Raw genomic sequence first — 23625 nt, 5'->3', positions numbered from 1 at the left:
AATTAAGTTCCGGGTCAGCAGATTAGTCAACACTCATATACCGGCAGTCTAGGGAAACATATTCTTTAAAATTCAGTATTATTGTTAGAAGCAAAAACAAAAATTTACTAAAACAAGTTATACCCAACTGACTGTTTTTTTCATTTTAATTCCTCTATTACTTTGACCAAGTTAATAAAAGTCCCAGCAACAAATTAAGGATGGAAAATCCACTGATAAAAGTTTTAAATCTTCTTTAATAAATTAAATTTAAATAAATAAGTTTTAAACCCTGACTATTAATTCTGACCAATAAATGCTCCAGCATTTGAAGTCAACAGTACATACTTTAAACTCCAAGAATTATTCTTTGATAACAAGAAAGTCCAAGATGTCTACAAGCTTTAGGACTCTTGTCATATTATACACATGGAAGAAAGAAAGTTTACCAATTACATTAAAAAGGAAATCAAGGCTAAGCCTCCACTACTTTATTTTGAGGTTGGCATGAATCAATAATGACTTTAAATTATTTGAAAATCAGTTTGATCCCTATTAAATAAGACAGAAGTATAGAGCAATTTATAGACAATATCAAGATTAGAAATAAAATCCAATTCATTACAATGTAATTATAATATAAACAGGAGCTTGATTTTACTCCCTAATTCCAAATCCCAGGTATTGTGTTACACTCATATAAATGATGTCTATATGACTGCTTTTAATTAGAAAATCCTTGCCAGATCAGGCAACGGTGCAGTGTCAGCCTGGTACAATGAGGCCCCAGGTTTAAAACCCCAAGGTTGCTAGTTTGAGTGTGCTTATCTGGCTTGAGCAAGGGATTGCTGGTTTGAGCATGGGGTCATTGATATGACTCCATGGTCATTGGCTTGAAGCCCAAGGTCATTGGCTTGAGCAAGGGGTCACTGGCTCAGCTGGAGCCCCCAGTCAAGGCACACATGAGAAAGCAATCAATGAATAAGAGCCGCAAGGAAGAATCGATGCTTCTCATTTCTCTCTTTCCTGTCTGTCTCTGTCATGCTTAAAATAAATAAATAAATAAACAAATATATGTGTGTATATATGTATATGTATCCAAGGTTGAAGGTGCAACCCTTACTCAGGGCACATACAAGAATCAAGCAATGAATGCATGAATGAACAAAACAACGAATTGATGTTTCACTCTCTCTCAAAATCAGTTTTTAAAAGTCCTATAAGGCTCTGAATACATGGCTTTTAGAGCTCTCACAGTTCCAACAAACACCAAAATGTTGTAAGGGTAAACCCCAATATGTTTTTCAATTTTTACTTCATCAGAAAAATGTCTAACACTCTCAATCTCATTCTATATGCCAATAATGGTCATTACTGTTGCTATACATTGTAGTATAGCTATTATACATGTATAAGCCTTTAAAATGTAAAAATAGTACAGATGAAACCCAAAGTCAAATATTAGAGAGACATTTGTGGCCACTACAGCTATATTAGAATTAACAGAGAGTGGTACCAATCAGTGTTTTATATAATCCCAAATCAAACACAATGGTAGTTATAAACATAGCAACTGGTTCCATTTACTGACAATATGCTTTAATCTAAATCTGATATTATTAGTTAATCAATAAATACATTAGAAAATCAAAGAACTTAGTATGTGATAACAGAAAAAAAACAGATTGATAACAAAGATACATTTATTTATTTATTTTTTAGAGAAGGAGGGAGGGAAGGAGATGAGAAGCATCAACTCATAGTTGTGTCACTTAAGTTGTTCATTGATTGCTTCTCATACATGCCTTAACCAGGGGGCTCCAGGTAAGCCAGTGACCCCTTGTTCAAGCCAGCGACCCCACACTCAAGCTGGTGACCTCAGCTTGAGCTTGCCTGGGTCCTCAGCATCCCAAGTCGATGCTCTATCCACTGCATCACCACTGGTCAGGCATGAAGATACATTTATTCAAACATAAATAAGCCACTGAAACTTAGTTAACCAAGTAAGAAAAAAAAGAAAAAGAAAAAAAAGATGAGAGAAACAAAAGAATCTATAAAATATATTCTTCTTCTTTGATTAATGTGATACCCAAAGGACCTAGGAAACAGCAGACAACGCACAATGATTCACAAAATTTTAAATTAGTTCAAGGTTTAGAAAGGTGAAAGCCAAGGATTATAGATAAACATGAATGTTTAAGCTAATCCAGATCACATTTTCAAAATTATGGGACAGCAAGTCAGCAGCGAGGGTGACTTCAGGGCCTTAGTAATTAATACTCTATGTCTTGATGTAGTTACTGATTCTATGAGATTGTTCATATTGTGAATACTCTTTCAGCTATAACACAATTGTATACTTTTCTATGTGCATGTTATATTCCAATAAAATTACCCCATCTCTACTTAAAGAAAAATATGTTAAACAGTATATATAACTCTTTTGTATATAAAAATTCAAGTTTAAACATTCTAAAAGCAAAAATGGCAAGGTACTGGGGAAAAAAAATTCAGAGGACAACTTACAACTTTGTATGGCTCAGCAAAGAGAGGAGAGCTAGGTGGGAAGGCGTCTTCCCCCTGCTGAATTTCCTGATTCCGCCTTTCCCTTTCTTTCATACGCAGCACATTCCGGTCTTCAAGGTTCATGTTGCTATAGAAAGAAATACAATCTTTACATCACAAAAAGAAAAGAAATAATTAAATGTTCTGCACTGATTTTGTCAGTTTAACACTTCCAACGGAGATTCCCTTTCGACTTCCAAATAACAAGCAGCATAGTGCTGAAGCTGGGTTTTGGCAAAGGTTTTTATCAATAACAGTTAGCTTTATGACTCTGGGCGAGGGGTATACAACATAAGTTAATGACAAGATAACCTAGACATGTTTTCTTTGAATATATGTACCCTGATTTATTAATGTCATCCCATTAACATTAATAAAAATTTATTTTTAAAAAAAACAGCTTTAAAAGTCAGCTAAAACTTATACATTCAGAGGAAAGGTAGTACATAAACTCAAATCCTTAACAGTATTTCCTATAAGCCTTCTGTGGCTTCCTCTTCAGAAATCTAACTATTCTTTGCCATTAGAGGCATACAACCCACTCCCACTTCCACCCCCAACCCCCAGGGTGCAGTGCTTTTTCTCTACTTTGCATCTACCTTATCTCAATTTCTTTTTGTCCCAAACACAGCTTCCTTCGTGTCCATCCTTAAGGCAGTTTGACCTCAGCTTTGCTGTTGCTCTAGATTCCCTAAAAAATGACATTTCTGCTCTAAATACATTAATATTTCAATTAACACCTCAATAAATGGCAAAATTGAGGCTTTCAGCAATAGAATCTAAAACTGGGTTAATAACAGCAGTCAAAATTGTGTTGAAAAAGTCTTTTACAGTAAAAAAAAACTGAGGGTATCATTTCTACATTTCTATAATCATAAGAGTACACTGTGTTTTCTTTAAGAATAAACTAAGGAAAATAGTTTATTAACAGCAGCAAGAATTTTGGTTAAATACGTAGATAATGAAAAGGGTTTTAAAACCCTGGGATGAAGAATTAACAGGCACTCTGCAACACACTTCTCTGGAGACAGATGAAACCGTCTATTCTAGTTTTAATTAAAAAATAAAATTTAAAGAGTCCTTTGGAGGCCAAAGGGAAAAATCAGGTTAAACTTGTGCAGCATTTCCAGACTTATGAATCATAAATCACACCAAGTCAGAAAATTAAAGTCAATAAAGATTGGAGAAAATTTAACTGTAAAATTAAAATGACAGCAAAACCAACATACTCTTGAGAACTTTTGTAAGTGGTTAGAACAGTACAAGCAAAGAGAAACTTCCTTATTTGCATAATTAGTACCTTGCAAAGACTGCGATTTGTATTTTTTTAATGCCCTAAGTGTCCTAAATACTATGTATTCAAGTTGTTTCTTATTTGTACAATTCTCTGATAAACTTAAGACAAGAATATAAGCTTTTTGAGGTATAGAAACAGTGTGTGCTTCCTTTGGTCTGCCTAGTACTTAGAAGCGTATAGAACCACAGAAAGGTGTTTGAGTCTTTCTTTAATAAATACCATAAAATATTCTCCTCCAGCTCATTGGAAACAACAAATAATTGTGTATCACTAACAATCAAGTTTCAAGTAGACCTCTTGAGCTACGGTGCTGTACAGCACACAAAGTTATTTCTGAGTGTTTAAAAAGCATGTTAACTGAGGAGCCACTGAGCCACTTCACCCGCAGGTGTTGTAAGGAACCAAAAACTACAGAATTAATATTAATATTTTAAGAGGCTTGGAGAACATTTTATTAATTTGGGTTAAGGTGCGCAGAGAAATTGTGAGAATAGTCTCTGTACTGTGTGATTGGCATAACCAGGATAGCCCTTGGCATTGTATTGTATGTAAATGCAAAGGGGAAGAAAACATGGATCCCCAGACATTCCACCACACCTGTGGGGAAAGGGGTGAATGGCTAGCCAGGTGCAGGAAGAGAGAAGCCAAAATAAACCTTTTCTTATAACTATGAGCCATTTGCGGGCATTTGTCTCTACGGAAACTACCTCTCCTGTGTAAATGCGTGTAGTTAACACGTGTGACTCTGGACAGAGAGCAGATGAACACTAGATAATATAGGAATGCCTTTTAATATATAAAGAGACATCTTTCTGCCATTGTGTTGACTTGTAAATTTTGTTTTCTCCAAAATAATGTATGGCTTGCAAATTGAACGTGGTCCTATTATGTTAAAGTACATATGACTATAACCAATAGTGGTAAGGGGCTCCTAATTGCAATTTTTGCTTCTGTACTTCCCACTTAAAAACTATAAAAACTAAGTAGAACAAAGGGCCAGCACGAGCTCTCCCTCAGACCACTGTCGGAGTTGCCACCGCTTGGCCAAGCTAGACAATAAAGCTTTGGTACGTAATCGACGGACTTTTGTTCGTGTCTTCAATGTTTCGGGTCCCTCCGGATTAGGCTTAACATTAACGACTTTCTTACATTTCCTAAATTCAATTACTGAAATTTCAGAAAACAGAAATGCCTTTTTTTAACTATGATTTAATTTTATATATTCAACAACACAAAAATAATCATGCAAGAAACATCAGTACGTTTATCGCAAAAAATAGGTATGATTCCCACAATAAATTCACTATCACACAATCACAAAAAAGTTTTTGTTTTCATAAACCAATGGTTCTCAAAACTTTTGAAGTCAGGGCACATTTAAAATCCTACAAATAATTGTAGGCATACTATATACAAATTTCTAATAAATATGTTATAATAAGTCAAATATTAAAGAAACAAATATAAAGTCCAAGTGTGCTTTTATGGTAATTAAACAAAATAAATACGACAAAATTAAATTTATTCTGACATTAAAAAACATTTTTATGTTACATTTTTTGAGTTAGGCATTTTCGAATTTTTTAAAATGAGGGGTTAAAAAATAAAAAAATGAGCCTGTGGCCTAGTGGATAGAGCGTCGGACTGGGATGCGGAAGACCCAGGTTCGAGACCCTGAGGTTGCCAGTTTGAGCGCGAGCTCATCTGGTTTGAGCAAAATTCACCAGCTTGGACCCAAGGTCACTGGGTTGAGCAAGGGGTTACTCTGTTTGCTGTAGCCCCACGGTCAAGGCACATATGAGAAAGCAATCAATGAACAACTAAGGTGTTGCAATGAAAAACTGATTATTGATGCTTCTCATCTCTCTCCGTCGCTGTCTGTCAGTCCTTATCTATATCCTTCTCTCTGACTCTCACTGTATCTGTTAAAAAAAAAAAAAGACAAAAATGTTATCTTTTTATATAGATAGATACATTCTTAGTAAGATTTAGTTAAGTCGGCAGGTCTCAGCAAAAATGTCTTAAGTTTTTTCATTCTTGTGTTTATAAGAAACATGAGCCTGATGTGTCCTAGTGATTTCTTCAATGTTTGGGCATATATTTGAAAGGCGAACTCTCATTTCTTCATCAATACATTGAAGAATTCCTCTTTTTTACTCTTAATTGTGTTGGGGGTAGAAAATCCTAATTCACATAAATAGGATGTTGAAAATTGTAGTAAAATGTTCAAAGCTTTTTTAGATATTGCCACTATCTTCTTTTATAGAAATCCAAAACACTTCAAGAGACAATTCTTAGTTTAATCATCAATCCACTATCAGTGGACATAGCTGCTAGTTCTTCTTCTTCTGTTAATGTTAAACCAAAATCCCTTGAAGCTTCCATGAATGGGTTTCTAATCCAATTGTATTGTTCAGTGTTAAGTGATGGAAAAAACTATAAACTAAATTCTGCTCGTCGGCCTTCAAGTCCTATTTTATTTACACTTATCTTTTGCTCACTTCCACTATCGGATTCTTCAGTATCACCCTTCTTTTTGAGAAATCGATCCATTTTATTTGAGTGTATTTATCTAAAAATAATATAATTATGTGTTAACAATAAATAATGATGTTAACAAAAAGAGTGGTATTTCTGTAATGAAATGGTATAATAGAGTAACTACATTTATTTTTATATCTGGGCACATGCTATGAACCAGCACAGCAGTAATTCCAGGTCCTAAGTGGGAACAATGCGGAATTAAGAAAATATTGGGTAGGGAGGGCTCTGTAATTGCTGCTGGCAAGAACAAAGCGCACCCAAACACGGCATCTTGCTTTATTTATAGAGCAAAGTGGGCCATTAGCAAATCAATGAGATCTTTGATCATGTTTCCAAAGCAACCCAAGAATCTTACCAAGTGCAGAAAAACCCCACCATACACATCATCATAACTCTACACCAAACAAAGGATAGAAGAAACTTGCCTCTAGTCTTTCTGGGGAAAATGGGGAGTAGTGTAAACAATCCAGGACCACAGTTTAACAGCCTTTTGCAACCCAATCAGGCAAGTGAGGTGGAGGGTTGGGCAGTCTATCAGCTTACAGCTAATTCCCCACACCTCTGTACCCCAAAAACTTATACTCCAATAACCCTGTTGGCTTTTGGTCCCCAACAGGCACATATTTCTCTGGAATACCATACGACACACCTGGAAATTTTCTAGGGCGCATCAGTGTGCCCTGGCATACACTTTGCGAACCTCTATATTAGAGAAATGTAAATCAAAACTATAAATAAGATACTACCTCACACTTGTTAGATTGGCTGTTATTAAAAAGACAGGTGTTGGGAGAGGCTGTGAAGAAAAATGAATCCTCGTTCACTGCTGGTGGGATTGTAAACTGGTACAGCCATTATGGAAGAAAGTATGATTGTTGCTCAAAAAATTAAGAATAGAGCCTGACCAGGTGGTGGCGCAGTGGATAGAGCATTGGACGGGATGCCGAGGACCCAGGTTCGAGACCCCGAGGTCACCAGTTTGAGCATGGGCTCATCTGGCTTGAGCAAAGCTCACCAGGTTGGACCCAAGGTTGCTGGCTTGGGCAAGGGGTTACTCGGTCTGCTGAAGGCCCACAGTCAAGGCACATATGAGAAAGCAATCAATGAACAACTAAGGTGTCGCAACGAAAAACTGATGATTGATGCTTCTCATCTCTCTCCGTTTCTGTCTGTCTGTCCCTATCTGTCCCTCTGACTCTCTGTCTCTGTTAAAAAAAAAAAAAAAGAATAGAACTACCATCTGACCCAGAAATCTCTACTGAGTATCTACCTGAAAAACTCAAAAATGTTAGTATGCAAAGACACGTGCACCCCCATATTCATTGCAGCATTATTCACGGTGGCCAAGACATGGGAACAACCAAAGTGTCCCTTGACAGAGGATTGGATAAAGAAGATGTGGTACATATATACAGAGAAATACTACTCAGCCATAATTAATGATGACATGTTGCCATTTATGACAACATGGATGGACCTTGAGAACATTATACTGAGTGAAATAAGTAAATCAGAAAAAGCTAAGAATTGTATGATTTCACACATAAGTGGGATATAAAACTGAGACTCATGAACATAGACAAAAGTTAAGTTGTCTAGGGGGAGGGGAGTAAAGAAGGATAAATACATGGTGATGGAAAATGATTTGATTTTTGGTGATGGGCACACAATGCAATCAACAGTTCAAGTGTTATAGAGATGTTCACCTGAAACCTTAAAAATAAAAAAAAATTTTTCTTTGTAATTGTAGACTGTGAGGCGATATTGAATAACCCATTCCTCCAGTCAATTTCTCACCCAGTGGTTTTGACATACTTTGATGAGTCTTTCCTCAATTATTATATTACTTTAGTGTCTGCAAAAGGATAATTTTGTAATTTTATTTTTTCTACATTTATTGGCTTGCATTCTTCTATAAAGAAGGACTTTGTTCCCTACTTTATTTCTCTTTTTATTTTATTCTTTGCTACTATTGTTCTGGACTTAGGAAATTTATTTTTTATTCAGTGGTTATATTCCACTGTGTGTGTGCGTGCGCGTGTGTGCGTGTGTGTAAGAGAGAAAGAGAGAGAGAGACAGAGAGAGGGACAGATAGGGACAGACAGGAAGGGAGAGAGAGAGATGAGAAGCTTCAGTTCTTTCATTGAGGCACCTTAGTTCATTGATTGCTTTCTCATATGTGCCTTGCCTGGGGGCTACAGCAGTGTGTGTGACCTTGGGCTTCAAGACAGTGACAGTGGGGTCATGTCTGTGATCCTGTGCTCAAGTCAGTGACCCACACTCAAGCTGCTGACCCCATGCTGAAGCCAGATGAACCCGCATTCAAGCTGGCTACCCTGTGGTTTTTAACCTGCAACCTCTGTGTCCCAGTCCAACACTCTATCCTCTGCGCCACTGCCTGGTCAGGCCCATTCTTGTCTTTATTCGTCTTGATGCCCAGGTTTCTAAATCTCAACCATGGGAGCCCTTTCTGGCTGGTTTCTTTGCCCTTATGATGTCTTCATCTGTTTTTGAGCATTTCCTTGCTGTTACAACAATATGTTTTAGGCTCATTTTGTATTTTTCCTGCTACAGCCTTGGTATCAGCTCTTTCGCCAAGTAGTGTTATTTCAGTTTAGTGAGCGGTGATGTTAGAAATAACACTTTGGAGCCTGACCTGGTGGTGGCACAGTGGATAGAGTGTCGGACTGGGATGCAGAAGGACCCAGGTTCGAGACCCCGAGGTCGCCAGCTTGAGTGCGGGCTCATCTGGTTTGAGCGAAGCTCACCAGCTTGGACCCAAGGTCGCTGGCTCCAGCAGGGGGTTACTCGGTCTGCTGAAGGCCCACAGTCAGGGCACATGTGAGAAAGCAGTCAATGAACAACTAAGGTGTTGCAACACGCAATGAAAAACTAATGATTGATGCTTCTCATCTCTCTCTGTTCCTGTCTGTCTGTCCTTGTCTGTCCTTCTCTCTGACTCACTCTCTGTCTTTGTAAAAAATAAATAAATAAATAAAATTAAAAAAAAAAAAAAAAAAAAGAAATAACACTTTGGGTGCTGAGGGTGCCACTTTCTACTGGATTATTACTGCTCCGAGACCCTTTCAGTGGGTAGAGCTGTAGACTCTATGTATGCTTTTTATATCATCATAAATTCATAATGCTACTTCTAGTTTCTATCCCCAAAGGTTCTTTTTCTTCTTATTCTATTTTATATTTTTATCTCTTTTCTAATGGTACTGTCCCTAATTCCTTGAAAGAATTTTAAAAATTATTTTATTGATTGATTAGAGAGAGAGAGAGAGAGAGAGAGAGAAACAGATTTGTTGTTCCACTTTTTTATGCATTCATTGGTTGATTCTTGTATGTGCCCTCACTGGGGATTGAGCCCGCAATCTTGGTGTATGGGAAGGAGGTTCTAACCAACTAAGCTACCTGTCAGGGCCCCAAAAGTCTTAATATGTTTAGTCATTTACTTGGAACACCATCATCACTACCAACAACACACCCCAGCTGAAGATTTTTTTTTTTTGTCCTTGGACTATTGTTTATAATTGTTTGTAAATAATGCATAAACTTAAGTACTTGGTGGGTACTTAAAACAATTTACCTTAAATGTTTAAACATTTTAGGTGGAAAACTCCTTTCTACTTGACAGTTTCCTTTTTTTCCTCAGAAGAATGTAGTTAGATTATTTATTTAGTATAAAAGGTTTGTGCTCAGTATAACAAAAACAGCTTCTTTAATTCTTTTGAAAATGTGGTTATTTGGGTTTCATACTCATTACTTCATAAGTTTGGGGTTTTTTTAACTTTGTATCTTGTAACTGTTTGGCTTATACAGTCCTGAAATTTAGCTCCAGTCAGCCCGTTTCCACCTGGTTTGTGAAGACAACATAGTGTCTTCCTCATCCATTACTACTGTTAGGGTTCCAGTGGACAGATGTTCTTCCTCTCCAGTAGGGTCAGCTATGAGCAGTGTCATCAGACACCACAAAGGAAGTAGCAACTGACTGACTTCTAATGTTCAAATAGCTTTTCGTGCCTGACCAGTTGGCGCAGTAGATAGAGCATCGACTTGGGATGCTGAGGACTGATGTTTGAAACTCTAAGGTCACGGGCTTGAGTGTGGGATCATAGAGATGGCCCAAGGTTGCTGCCTTGAGCAAGGGGTCACTGGCTCTGCTGTAGCTTCCCTCCTCCCAGGGCACATCTGAGAAGCAATTAATGAACAACTAAAGTGACACAGCTGTGAGTTGATGCTTCTCATCTCTTTACCTGTCTGCCTCTCTTTCTCTCTCTCTGTATCTCTCCTCCTTAAAAGAAAAAAAAACTTTTAAAAATAAACTTCTGCTAAAGCAGTTTCTTCATTTATAATAACTTCAGGTAACTGCACATTTTTTAAAGCTGCTAACAAAGCAAATGTACAGGCATCCAAAATATTTCCATGATAGTTGAGGCAAATGAGATTGCAGTGTCAAACCCAGGGGTCCCCAAACTTTTTACACAGGGAGCCATTCACTGTTCCTCCGACCATCGGAGGGCCAGACTATAAAAAAAACTATGAACAAATCCCTATGCATACTACACATATCTTATTTTAAAGTAAAAAAACAAAACGGGAACAAATACAATATTTAAAATAAAGAACAAGTAAATTTAAATCAACAAACTGACCAGTATTTCAATGGGAACTATGGGCCTGCTTTTGGCTAATGAGATGGTCAATGTCCGGTTCTATATTTGTCATTGCTAGACTTAACAAGTGATATGACGTGTTTCCAGAGCCGTGACGAGTTTGTGTCCTGCATCACTGGAAGTAGTACCGTACATGAGCGATGCTGTACTTTGTGGGCCGCCATATACAGTACTCCTCTCACTGACTACCAATGAAAGAGGTGCCCCTTCCGGAAGTGCAGCAGGGGCCAGATAAATGGCCTCGGGGGCCGTAGTTTGGGGACCCCTGATCAAACCCAAGAAAGCTTCCTGGGAAAAATGAATGAGCCCTCTTTCTGAATTATCTAAATTTTCAGTGACATCTAAAATGAACTGGCTAGCCACTTGGGCCTCTTCTCCAGGCGATCCAGACTGATATCTCAACACAGAAATGGTAGATCCACATTAGGAACAAATGTATTCTTTAACAGGGGCATCTGTTGGTGGTGCTGCAAATTCCACAAATTACTGAAGTATTTCTCAGTATTGCTAAAGCAGAACCATCTACAGTACTAAATGAACCTATGACAGTTATGGCTCTGACTTCACCAGGTTCTCTTCATATAATACTCTAGGGCCCACAGTTTTGATCCCAGCTGCCATCTTCCCACCTGCATGCCTTTGCCTGACAACTTTCTTTTAAAAATTATTTTATCAGCCCTGACCGGTTGGCTCAGTGGTAGAGCATTGGCCTGGCGTGCAGAAGTCCTGGGTTCGATTCCCGGCCAGGGCACATAGGAGAAGCACCCATCTGCTTCTCCATCCCTCCCCCTCTCCTTCCTCTCTGTCTCTCTCTTCCCCTCCCACAGCAGAGGCTCCCATTGGAGCAAAAGATGGCCCGGGCGCTGGGGATGGCTACATGGCCTCTGCCCCAGGCGCTAGAGTGGCTCTGGTCGCGACAGGGAAACACCCCGGATGAGCAGAGCATCGCCCCCTGGTGGGCAAGCCGGGTGGATCCCGGTCAAACACATGCGGGAGTCTGTCTGACTGCCTCCCTGTTTCTAGCTTCAGAAAAAAAAAAAATTATTTTATCTAGTAGTTCCATAGGTTTTGTTGTGATACAGCAATTTGATAATTTTAAAAACAGAATCCTGTTTTCGTACAGTAGTTGCACGTGTCCTGAGGGACATACTATAAAATAGTTTTGCCTGTATTGCAAAGATACACTTCAAAATTGATTCATTTAATTTTCAATTACTGGAATGATTGTTTTGCTAAACTTTATTTTACGTTAGGCAGAGATATTTATGTTCAAAGACGCAGGAGAAAAAAATAGAGCCTATAAATTAGATGTGAAAATAAGTTGGATCAGAAAAATAGAGAATAAGAGCTAAAAGTGGGATATTAGTTCTTCTAAGGGTGTAGTGTAAATCCAGCACAACAGCTTAACAGCCTTTTGTAACCTAATCAGGCAAGTGAAGTGGGGGGTTGGGCAGACTGTCAGTTTACAGCCAATTCCCCACACCTCTGTCCCCCAAAAATCTAAACTCTAAAAGTCCTGTTGGTTTTTTGGTCCCCAACAGGCACATATTTCTCTGGAATACCATAGGGTGCACCTGGAAATCTTCTAGGGCACATCAGTGTGCCCTGGCATACACTTTGAGAACCACTGGCTTAAAAACAATGGAAGTCATTCAACTGAATATTCTCTTTTAACAAGACTGCCAAGAAGATCAGAACTATTGATAAATTAAGTGATTATTTAGAGGAAAGACTGGAGGCAAGTTTCTCCTATCCTTTGTTTGGTGTAAAGTTAAGATGATATGTATGGTGGGGGTTTTGGATTGATTAAATATAAAGAATTGTCTCTTGAAGTCTTTTGGATTTCTATAAAAGAAGATATGTGGCAATATCTAAAAAAGCTTTGAACATTTTACTACAATTTTCAACATCCTATTTATGTGTATTAGGATTTTCTACCCTCAACAGAAGAGTAAAAAGAGAGGAATTCTTCGATGTATTGACGAGGAAATGAGAGTTTGCCTTTCAAATATATGCCCAAACATTGGAGAAATCGCTAGGACACATCAGGCTCATGTTTCTCATAAACACAAGAATGAAAATTATTTTATTGATTGATTGTAAAGAGAGAGAAAAAAACATTGATTCATTGCTCCACTAATTTCTGCATTTATTGGTTGATTCTTGTACGTGTGCCCTGACCAGGGATCAAACCCACAACCGTGGTGTATTGGTATGATACTCCAACCAACCAACTGATCCAGGGCTGGAGTTTTCCATTCCTTATTTCTGTAGGGTAACTATAATTAATCTAAATAATTATAAATTTCTATACTACAGGCCCTGGCCGGTTGGCTCAGCGGTAGAGCGTCGGCCTGGTGTGCAGGAGTCCCAGGTTTGATTCCCAGCCAGGGCACACAGGAGAAGTGCCCATCTCCTTCTCCACCCCTCCCCCTCTCCTTCCTCTCTGTCTCTCTCTTCCCCTCCCACAGCCAAGGCTCCATTGGAGCAAAGATGGCCCGGGCGCTGGAGATGGCTCAGTGGCCTCTGCCTCAGGCGCTTGAATGGCTCTGGATGCAACAGAGCTACGCCCAGATAGGCAGAGCATCGCCCCCTGGTGGGCGTGCCGGGTGGATCCCGGTCGGGCGCATGCAGGAGTCTGTCTGACCGTCTCTCCCGTTTCCAGCTTCAGAAAAATACCCCCCCCAAAAAAAAAAATTCTGCGGCACACCAAAAAATAAATTTTCTGCCAAAACAGCAAAAATATATATATAATTTTGATTCATTCACACCAGATGGCTATTGTTGTGGTGGCTGTTGTCACTATTTTATTTGACAATCTAAAGGAAAAGAGGTCAGTGCCCCTGATAGAACAGTCAGGTATTACACGTTTTTTTCTTTCTTTCTTGAGAGACAGGAAGGAAGAGAGGTAAGAAGCATCAACTAGTAGTTGCAGAAGCATTTTCGTTGTTTTTTAATTGCTTCTCATAAGTGTTTTGTGTCCAGGGGGGCTCAAGCAGAGCCAATTACCCCTTGCTCAAGCCAGCAACCTTGGGATCATGTTAACGATCCCGCGCTCAAACTGGTGTGGCAGCTCTCAAGCCAGATGAGTCCACGCTGGAGCCAGCGACCTTGAGGTTTTTTGAACCTGGGTCCTTCACATCCCAGCGGACACTCAATCCACTGCACTCTATCGACTGGTCAAACAGGTATTACATGTTTTAAAACTTCTTGTGGCACATCGGCTGAAAATCACAGCACTGAGAGAGGGCAGGCTTTGATAAGACAGCCTCTGCTACCCACTGCTATTATAAATCTCATCCACTCACTACTAGCAACTCCATCCAAGTGAAACTGTATTTATAGAGGAGCTGGACAAACTAGAAAGAGGTCACTTTTTAGCCATTTATATTTCTCTGAAGAGTCTCCAGACCTCTTGGGGAAAAAAAAAGATGAGAGAAGGCTGAAGAATAGCAACCTCAGAAGCGCATCAGGAATAATTTAGAGCATATGATACATTTGCAATAAATATCCACTGAATGAAATTTTGGGGGTAAGAGAGGTCCTCCCTCATTTGTCCATATCAGTATCAGTTTAGCCCTGGCCACACTGCTCAGTTGGTTAGAGCGTCATCCCAATACACCTAGGTTGTGGGTTCAGTCCCCAGCCAGGGCACATACAAGACAACTAATGAATGCATGAATAAGTGGTAAAAACAAATCAATGTTTTTCTTTCTCTCTCTCTCTCTCCCACTCTCCAATCTCAAATCAATAAATTAAATTTTTTTTTTAAATTCTTGAATTGTACACTTAAAATCGAGAGAATTTTATTATAAAGCCTGACCTGTGGTGGCACAGTGGATAAAGCATCAACCTGGAACGCTAAGGTCACCAGTTTGAAACCTGGTCAAGACACATATGGGAGTTGATGCTTCCTGTTCCTCCCCCCTTCTGTCTCTCTCCTCTCTCTCTAAAATGAATAAAATAAAATAAAAAACAAGTGAATTTTATTAAATGCAAATTATATCTCAATAAAGCTGTTTATTAAAGGAATATTACCAGCCTAAAAATCCTTGATTACTGACATTTGTCAACTTTTCCTCTATCTTCCTGGCCTTCCTGATGGGCTTCAGACCAGTACATTCCCTCAAATAACTGAGGCTCCCAACCTTCTGCTTAAACCACCTGGTTCCCTATCAGAAACAGCTGAGGTTTCACATCATTTAAATAATATGGCATTATTCAAAAGATAAAGAATATGAATGGAACAAATACTACAGTCTCTCAGGACTTGATACGTTGAACTTGAATAACACTATAATAAATAGACCTAAGACATAAGTCTAGAGTACGCCAGTCATCAACAGCAGAATACACATTCTTTTTTTTTTAATTTTTATGTATTTATTCATTTTAGAGAGGAGAGAGAGTGAGAGTGAGAGAAAGAAGGAGGAGCAAGAAGCATCAACTCCCATATGTGCCTTGACCAGACAAGCCCAGGGTTTTGAACCGGTGACCTCAGCATTCCAGGTCAACGCTTTATCCACTGCGCCACCACAGGTCAGGCAGAATACACATTCTTTTTTTTTTTTTTCATTTTTTCATTTTTCTGAAGCTGGAAAGGGGGAGAGACAGTCAGACAGACTCCCGCATGCGGCCGACCGGGATCCACCCAGCACGCCCACCAGGGGCGACGCTCTGCCCACCAGGGGGCGATGCTCTGCCCATCCTGGGTGTCGCCATATTGCGACCAGAGCCACTCTAGCGCCTGAGGCAGAGGCCACAGAGCCATCCCCAGCGCCCGGGCCATCTCCGCTCCAATGGAGCCCTGGCTGAGGGAGGGGAAGAGAGAGACAGAGAGGAAAGCGCGGCGGAGGGGTGGAGAAGCAAATGGGCGCTTCTCCTGTGTGCCCTGGCCGGGAATCAAACCCGGGTCCTCCGCACGCTAGGCCGACGCTCTACCGCTGAGCCAACCGGCCAGGGCAGAATACACATTCTTAAAGTGCACATGGAACATTCTCCAGAATAGATTATATGTTAGGCCCAAAGCCAAGTCTAAATATATTTAAAAGGATGAAATCATACAAAGTATGTCCTCAGATCACGACGGGATGAAATTGAAAATCAAAGAAGAGAAGCCCTGGCCAGCTGGCTCAGCAGTAGAGTGTCAGCAAGGCATGTGGAAGTCCCAGGTGCAATTCCCAGTCAGGGCACAGAGAGGCGACCATCTGCTTCTGTCTCTCTCTCCCTCTCCGCCTCTCCCATAGCCATGGCTCAAACTGTTTGAGCAAGTTGGCCCTGGGCACTGAGGACAGCTCCATGGCCTTGCCTCAGGCACTAAAATAGCTCGGTTGCCCAGCAACAAAGCAGTGGCCCCAGATGGGCAGAGCATGACCCTGTAGGGGGCTTGCCAGGTGGATCCCAGTAGGGGTGCACGCAGAAGTCTGTCTCTGCCTTCCCGCTTCTCCCTTAATTAAAAATAACAAAGAGAAAAGAAAAATTGGGAAATTCACAGATATGTAGAAATTAAACAATATACTCCTAAATAACCAACTGGTCAAGGAAAAAGAACCACTAGAGAAATTAGGAAATCCTTTGAGATAATGAAAACAAAAACCTACACTAATCCCTATCAAATACAGTTAAAGCAGTGTTTGAAGGGAAATTTATAACTATCGATATAAATGCTAATATTAAACAAAGAGAAAGATCTGAAAGATTAGAGTAGAAATAAATACAATAGAGAATAAAAAAATAATAGAAAAAAATAAAACCCAAAAATTGTTTCTTTGAAAAGATCAAGAAAATTTATGGTTTGTCTATTAATGCCTTCTGATTTTTGTGTAATCAATTACCAAAAAAAGAAAGAAAAAAGAAAAAATCCCACAAAAACAAAACAAAAGAAAAATTGACAAATCTTTAGTTATAATGACCAAGGTAGGAAAAAACTCAAATTACTAAAATCAGAAATGAAGATGGAAACAATATGACCAACCTTATAGAAATGGGCTTTTAGGGAATATAATAAAAATACTGCATGCCAATAAGTTAAATAACCTAGATGAACAAAATTCCTAAAACAACACAAAATCATATAATTTTATTTTAAATGTTTTAACTTTAAAAATATATTTGCTCACAAAAATTAGAGGATATTTCAAAACAAATATGAAATGATAAAATATCCCCTAATTTTTGTGAGCAAATATATTTTTAAAGTTAAAACATTTAAAATAAAATTACATGATTTAGTGTAGTTTAGCCCTGGCCAGATTGCTCAGTTGGTTAGAGCATCATCCCAATATGCCAAGGTTGTGGGTTTGATTCCTGGTCAAGGCACATACAAAAGTCAACCACTGAATACATAAATAAGTGAAACAATGAATCGGAGTTTCTTCCTCATTCTCTTTACCCCTCCCTTCCTCTCTCTCTGAAATAAATGAAAAATGTTTTTAACAGTTTAAAGTGATATTCAGAACCCATTACAATGGTTTTTTTCAATGACTGTTTTAGAACTATACACTACCGTAAATGGAGCCCTTCAACTTCCAGTTAATAGATGATTTAAATTCCAAAAGTTAAAAGGAGACTTAAGCTAAGATTCCAATTATTTTAGAATTCAGTTGATTACAATTGCTATAAAGCTGTAACTTTAACACAATGCACTATTTGTTAAAGCAAAAGGCCTCAAGAGTAGAGAAACCCCTCTTGGCCTCCTTTGGCAGTATTTCTATACCCATGAGAGAGTCTGAAGAGGTCACTTTCTAGAAGGCAGGAAAACAAAGGTGTACAACTGAAGATCAAAGCCAACAGAAACAAAACATCGGGTCCCAAACAGCAGGGGTCCCCAAACTACAGCCGCGAGCCGCACTTCCGGAAGGGGCACCTCTTTCATTGGTGGTCAAAGAGGAGCACATTGACTATCTCATTAGCCAAAAGCAGGCCCATAGTTCCCATTGAAATACTAGTCAGTTTATTGACTTAAATTTACTTGTTCTTTATTTTAAATATTGTATTTGTTCCTGTTTTGTTTTTTTACTTTAAAATAAGATATGTGCAGTGTGCATAGGGATTTGTTCATAGTTTTTTTTTATAGTCCAGCCCTCCAATGGTCTGAGGGACAGTGAATTGGCCCCCTGTGTAAAAAGTTTAGGGACCCCTGTATCTTGCATAGAAGGACCTTTGCCCCAAAGTTAGTCATGAGACTTCTGTAACCTTTTAGGTTTAAAATGATGTAGTGAAAAACATAGAAGCAAAGATTAAGTCCATACTATTTTTGCTTTTTTCATCATATCTTTATACATTATCTCAATTTTTCTTTTCATTTTCTTTTTTTTTTTTTACAGAGACAGAGTCAGAGAGAGGGATAGATAGGTACAGACAGGAACAGAGAGAGATAAGAAGCATCAATCATCAGTTTTTCGTTGCGACACCTTAGTTGTTCATTGACTGCTTTCTCATATATGTGCATTTGACCGTGGGCCTTCAGCAGACCGAGTAACCCCTTGCTTGAGCCAGCGACCTTGGGTCCAAGCTGGTGAGCTTTGCTCAACCCAGGTGAGCCTGCGCTCAAGCTGGTGACCTCAAGGTCTCGAACCTGGGTCCTCCTCATCCCAATCTGACGCTCTATCCACTGCGCCACCGCTTGGTCAGGCTCTCAATTTATCATAATCATGTTTCATAATCCCTCTCAACAAGACCCTCAAAGCTTCCCAGAAATTCTAGTATCGTTCCCTTTCCTACTCCTTAGAAGTATTTCATGGAGTCTATATAGATTCTCCTTAACTTCCATTCTACAAATGACCTTTGTCTTACTAGACAAAGATTAAAATTAGAAGATTAAAAATCAAAGAGAACCTGACCTGTAATGGCCCAGCAGATAATGCTGAGGTCACCGGCTTGATACCCCAGGCTTGCCAGGTCAAGGCACATACAAGAATCAACGACTATGAGTTGATTCCCATTACTCTTCTCTCTCCATACTCCTCTCTAAATACATACATATATACATACAGAAAGCCTTGCCTGACCAGTGGTGGCACAGTGGATAGAGTATTGACCTGGAACATTGAGGTTGCCCATTTGAAAACCCAAGGTTGCTGGCTTAAGTGGGGGAACAGTCCCTGCAATCCCAAATCTCACCAGCTCAAGACCAAAAAAAGGCTGCTAGCTTGAGCAAAGGGACACTTGCTTGGCCCAGTCAAGGCACATATAAGAAGGAATCAATGTACAACTAAAGTAAAAGCAACTATGAGCTGATGCTTCTCACTCTCTCTCAAAATATAAAAATTTAAAATGAAATAAGTAAAAAAGCCTTGATTCTGTACTTGTTTCTTACTCTATTCACTATCTTCTCTATTCTTGTTCATGGCTAAAGTTCTCAAAAGGACTGTTGGTATCCTGGTTGATAGTTCGGTTGGTTAGAGCACTGTCCCAAAGCACAGAGGCTGCTGGTTCAATTCCTGGTCAGGGGCACATACAGGAACAGATCAATGTTCCTGCCTCTCCCCACCCTCACTAAAATAAATAAAAAATTCTTTAAAAGTGGTAAAAGAAAAGAAAAGGACTACGGGTGATCTCCACTTCCTCTGAAACCACTCATAAGAAGTCACTCAAGGCCCTGGCCGGTTGGCTCAGTGGTAGAGCGTCGGCCTGGCGTGCAGAAGTCCCGGGTTCGATTCCCAGCCAGGGCACACAGGAGAAGCGCCCATCTGCTTCTCCACCCCTCCCCCTCTCCTTCCTCTCTGTCTCTCTCTTCCCCTCCCGCAGCCAAGGCTCCATTGGAGCAAAGATGGCCCGGGCGCTGGGGATGGCTCCTTGGCCTCTGCCCCAGGCGCTAGAGTGGCTCTGGTCACAACAGAGCGACGCCCCGGAAGGGCAGAGCATCGCCCCCCTGGTGGGTGTGCCGGGTGGATCCCGGTCGGGCGCATGCGGGAGTCTGTCTGACTGTCTCTCCCCGTTTCCAGCTTCAGAAAAATACCAAAAAAAAAAAAAAAAGTCACTCAAAAGTTTAAGAAGTCTGTAATTCTTCCATAAATTTTTTTATAATTTTACTATGCTTGTATCTCTAAATAAGATATTGAATTGTTTTCGCATTTTTTCAACTGCTAAATATGGTTTACTCTAAAGACGCTGAGCCTTTTTAATTCTCAGTATTATAAGGTTAATCCATGTTCATTTACTTTCACTATTTCCACACAATTTACTTATCCATTGTCCAACTAATAGATATTTAGGTATTTTCCCCTTTTTCTACTATTACAAACAATGTTGTATTTTTATGCATATCTCTCTGTACCAATGAGTGAGAGTGTAGAATTTCTAGGTTGATGGTAGGAACATCTTTAATTGTAGTAGATATAAACAAACTGCTTCCCAAAATGTATTAACTACTATTCAACACTCTACTGTTTCCAACTTCCCATAATCCACCCCTTTGCCAAGATCTCTAGTGATTTTCATGTTGCTAAAGCCAACAGACATTCTATCATTTTCGTTGACTCTACCACTCAACACATTCAGCCACTAAGTTCCTTAATATATTGTACTTCTAGCTCCTGTAACCCTGGCCCTCCTAGTTTTCCCAGTATCTCTGGCTTCTCCCCTTCTACTTATCCAACTTTAAAAGTTGATGCTCCTCTGTACTCAGACATAAGTCTTATTCTAATTTAATCTACATTCTCCCCCTACAATTTCATGGCTCAAAGTACTATCCACATACCTACTATCCAACTACCCAAATATGTTCTAGATCAGTGGTCTCCAACCCCCGGGGCTGCGGACCAGTACCGGTCCATGGGCCATTTGGTACCGGTCCGCAGAGAAAGAATAAATAACTTACATTATTTCCGTTTTATTTATATTTAAGTCTGAACGATGTTTTACTTTAAAAACTGACCAGATTCCAGTCCTGACCTGTGGTGGCGCAGTGGATAAAGCGTCGACCTGGAAATGCTGAGGTCACCGGTTCGAAACCCTGGGCTTGCCTGGTCAAGGCACATATGGGAGTTGATGCTTCCTGCTCCTCCCCCCTTCTCTCTCTCTGTCTCTCTCTTCTCTCCCTCTCTCTCTCTCCTTCCTAAAAAAAAAAAAAAGACCAGATTCCCTCTATTACATTGTCTAAGACTCACTCTTGACGCTTGTCTCGGTCACGTGATACACTTATCCGTCCCACCCCAAAGGCCAGGCCGTGAAAATATTTTCTGACATTAAACCAGTCTGTGGCCCAAAAAAAGGCTGGGGACCACTGCTCTAGATCAGCGGTTCTCAACCTGTGGGTGGCGACCCCGGCGGGGGTCGAACGACCAAAACACAGGGCTTTATGCAGACCCCTGTGTTTTGGTCGTTTGACCCCCGCCGGGGTCGCGACCCACAGGTTGAGACCGCTGCACTAGATCATACCTTTCCTCTTCTGAGATATAAAACCACATATCTAAAGATCTGTCTGATCATGTTCTTTGACTGAGGAATCTCAATCTTAAACACATCCAAAATTTATTTCTTGATCGGTTTTCCCATGCTTCCACTACTCTAGGGATTTTCTCCTATCAACCAACTGCTCTTGCTGAATCTTCCTTTCAACCTCTCTCCATATCCAATCCATAACCATAGCCTCCAAAATATATTTTGAATTACTGTATTTTTCCTCCATAAGATGCACCTGACCATAAGATACACCTACAGTTTTTAAGGAGGAAAAGAAGAAAAAAAAAAATCTGAACCAAATGGTGTATTAAAATATTTAATTAAATACCATATTTTTCGCTACGTAAGTAGCATGGGCATTTTCCCCTCCACGTTTTTTTTTTTGGGGGGGTGTCTTATGGAGTGAAAAATATGGTAATCTGTTCACTTCTTTCTCAACTGCCACTATTCAAAACAAGTCATCATCTTATTTCCAACGTGGGCAAATGCTACAGCCTTCTAATTAGATTTCTGGTTCCCCTGGTTTCTTTCTGCTCCACATTTCACAGAACAGCCAATGTGATGTTTTTAAAACATAAACCACATCATGTCATCCAATCCCTGCTTTAAAATTTTTAATAAGCTCTCCACCTATTGTACCTTAGAATAAACCTGAAGGTCCTTACAACGGCCTACAAAACCCTGATCTGACTCCTATCTCATCAGATTCATTTTACATTTTACAACCCTCTCCTCCCAAATCCTACCAGGGGCCTTTTGTGGACTTCTTGAATTTGTGGTGCTCTTTCTAGCTTTTGAAAATTTCCTTCTAAGTACTTGATCACAATTAAGTATATATACTTATTTTGATGTCCAGTAGTATTTCCTCTCCCACTAAATCGCAATCGGGGAACGTGTTTGTTTCATTCAGCATTGTATATCTATAACATAACCTAGTACACAATCAGTTGAATAAGTAAACCAATGAACTTTACAGTTTGGTTAGAAATGAGATATTTCATTACTAGGAAAGAATACACACAGATCATATTATTTACCAAATATCACAAAATACTGGTATTTCACAATTGAAATAATTAGGACTTCATACTAAACTAAAATCAGACACCATTCTGCAATAAATTTTAATTTAGCACTCTAACATTTGCATTTAATTATTTCAGATAGATGAGAGCCAGAACATTTATTTACTCATCTATCAAGCTCTACCACTCTTGTCCATTAACTATAACTCTATTCACTTCCTCCATGAAGCTTTTCTGATAAAGCAAAAATTTATTTCCTCATCTTAGAGGCCAAACAGTATCACAAGCAATTAAGCAATTATTCAATTGTTCAATAAATAATGTGAAACGGTATTTGCCAGACTGATTACCAATAAACTGATATGTTCTTTATAAAATACTAGACAATGTAAAACCTCAATTCATGAGAAAAAAATGTTTATTAGATATACAAATATGTTCATACTTAAGGATGCTGGAGAATGGGCATCCCATATTGCATGAACCAGCTGCCTTCCTTCAGACAATGCTTCTCTCAATAACACTAAGTGCTACTTCCCGTTGTCCTGCAGTTACATACTACGTACCTGTCACAGAACCAAAACCAAATATTATACTTCTTTCATTAATGTTTGAGAAATGTTTAACCCAAATTTAACTGGTTTAACCTTATCTCAAAAATTATTGCCTGACCTGTGGTGGCGCAGTAGATCAAGCGTCGACCTGGAATGCTGAGGTTGCCGATTTGAAACCCTGGGCTTGCCTGGTAAAGGCACATATGGGAGTGGATGCTTCCTCATCCTCCCCTTCTCTTTCTCTCCCCCCTCTCTCTAAAATGAATAATAAATAAAAGCAAAAAAAAAAATTGAAATAAGAATAAAAAAATTATTGCTACCAAACTCTAAAAGCATATGCACAAATAAAACAGAAATCTATTTGCATCTTCAAAGATGAATAAATGGTCAGAGAAAAATGGTTAAAAGTCCAAATTTACAGTTCTTTTATAAAGAAGAAAATCTTTTGATTCAGTTTATTCTTTTAAAAGCATACAAATATCTAAAACCCACAAAGGCATCTTTCTGGAAATGTCTGAAATGTAGACACTGATAATTATTTTTATATCTTTATAAAGCAAATATAATTAAGATATGTT

The 23625-nt window shown here is 39.2% G+C and overlaps 1 protein-coding gene and 1 pseudogene across 2 annotated transcripts in view; both read right to left on the bottom strand.

The window, feature by feature from the left end:
- Nucleotides 1-23625, bottom strand: part of AFF4 (ALF transcription elongation factor 4) — a 105604-nt gene that overhangs the window by 69575 nt on the left and 12404 nt on the right. Inside the window, exons 1-2 of one of the 2 annotated variants that reach the window (XM_066278336.1) lie at nt 23166-23261; nt 2506-2632 (exon numbers count right to left, since the gene is read on the bottom strand). In XM_066278336.1, coding sequence (XP_066134433.1) covers nt 2506-2628 — 123 coding nt within the window. In that variant the 5' untranslated portion in view covers nt 2629-2632; nt 23166-23261. Of the gene's footprint in view, nt 1-2505; nt 2633-23165; nt 23262-23625 lie in introns of those variants that run through there. The other variant, XM_066278337.1, reaches the window with a different exon arrangement.
- Nucleotides 10133-20840, bottom strand: LOC136335550 (exosome complex component RRP43-like; annotated as a pseudogene).

The sequence above is a fragment of the Saccopteryx bilineata genome, chromosome 4 (genome assembly GCF_036850765.1).
Source record: "Saccopteryx bilineata isolate mSacBil1 chromosome 4, mSacBil1_pri_phased_curated, whole genome shotgun sequence".
Taxonomy (NCBI): Eukaryota; Metazoa; Chordata; class Mammalia; order Chiroptera; family Emballonuridae; genus Saccopteryx; species Saccopteryx bilineata.
Note: the sequence above shows the minus strand (reverse complement) of the source record. Positions and strands in the feature narration are given on the sequence as shown.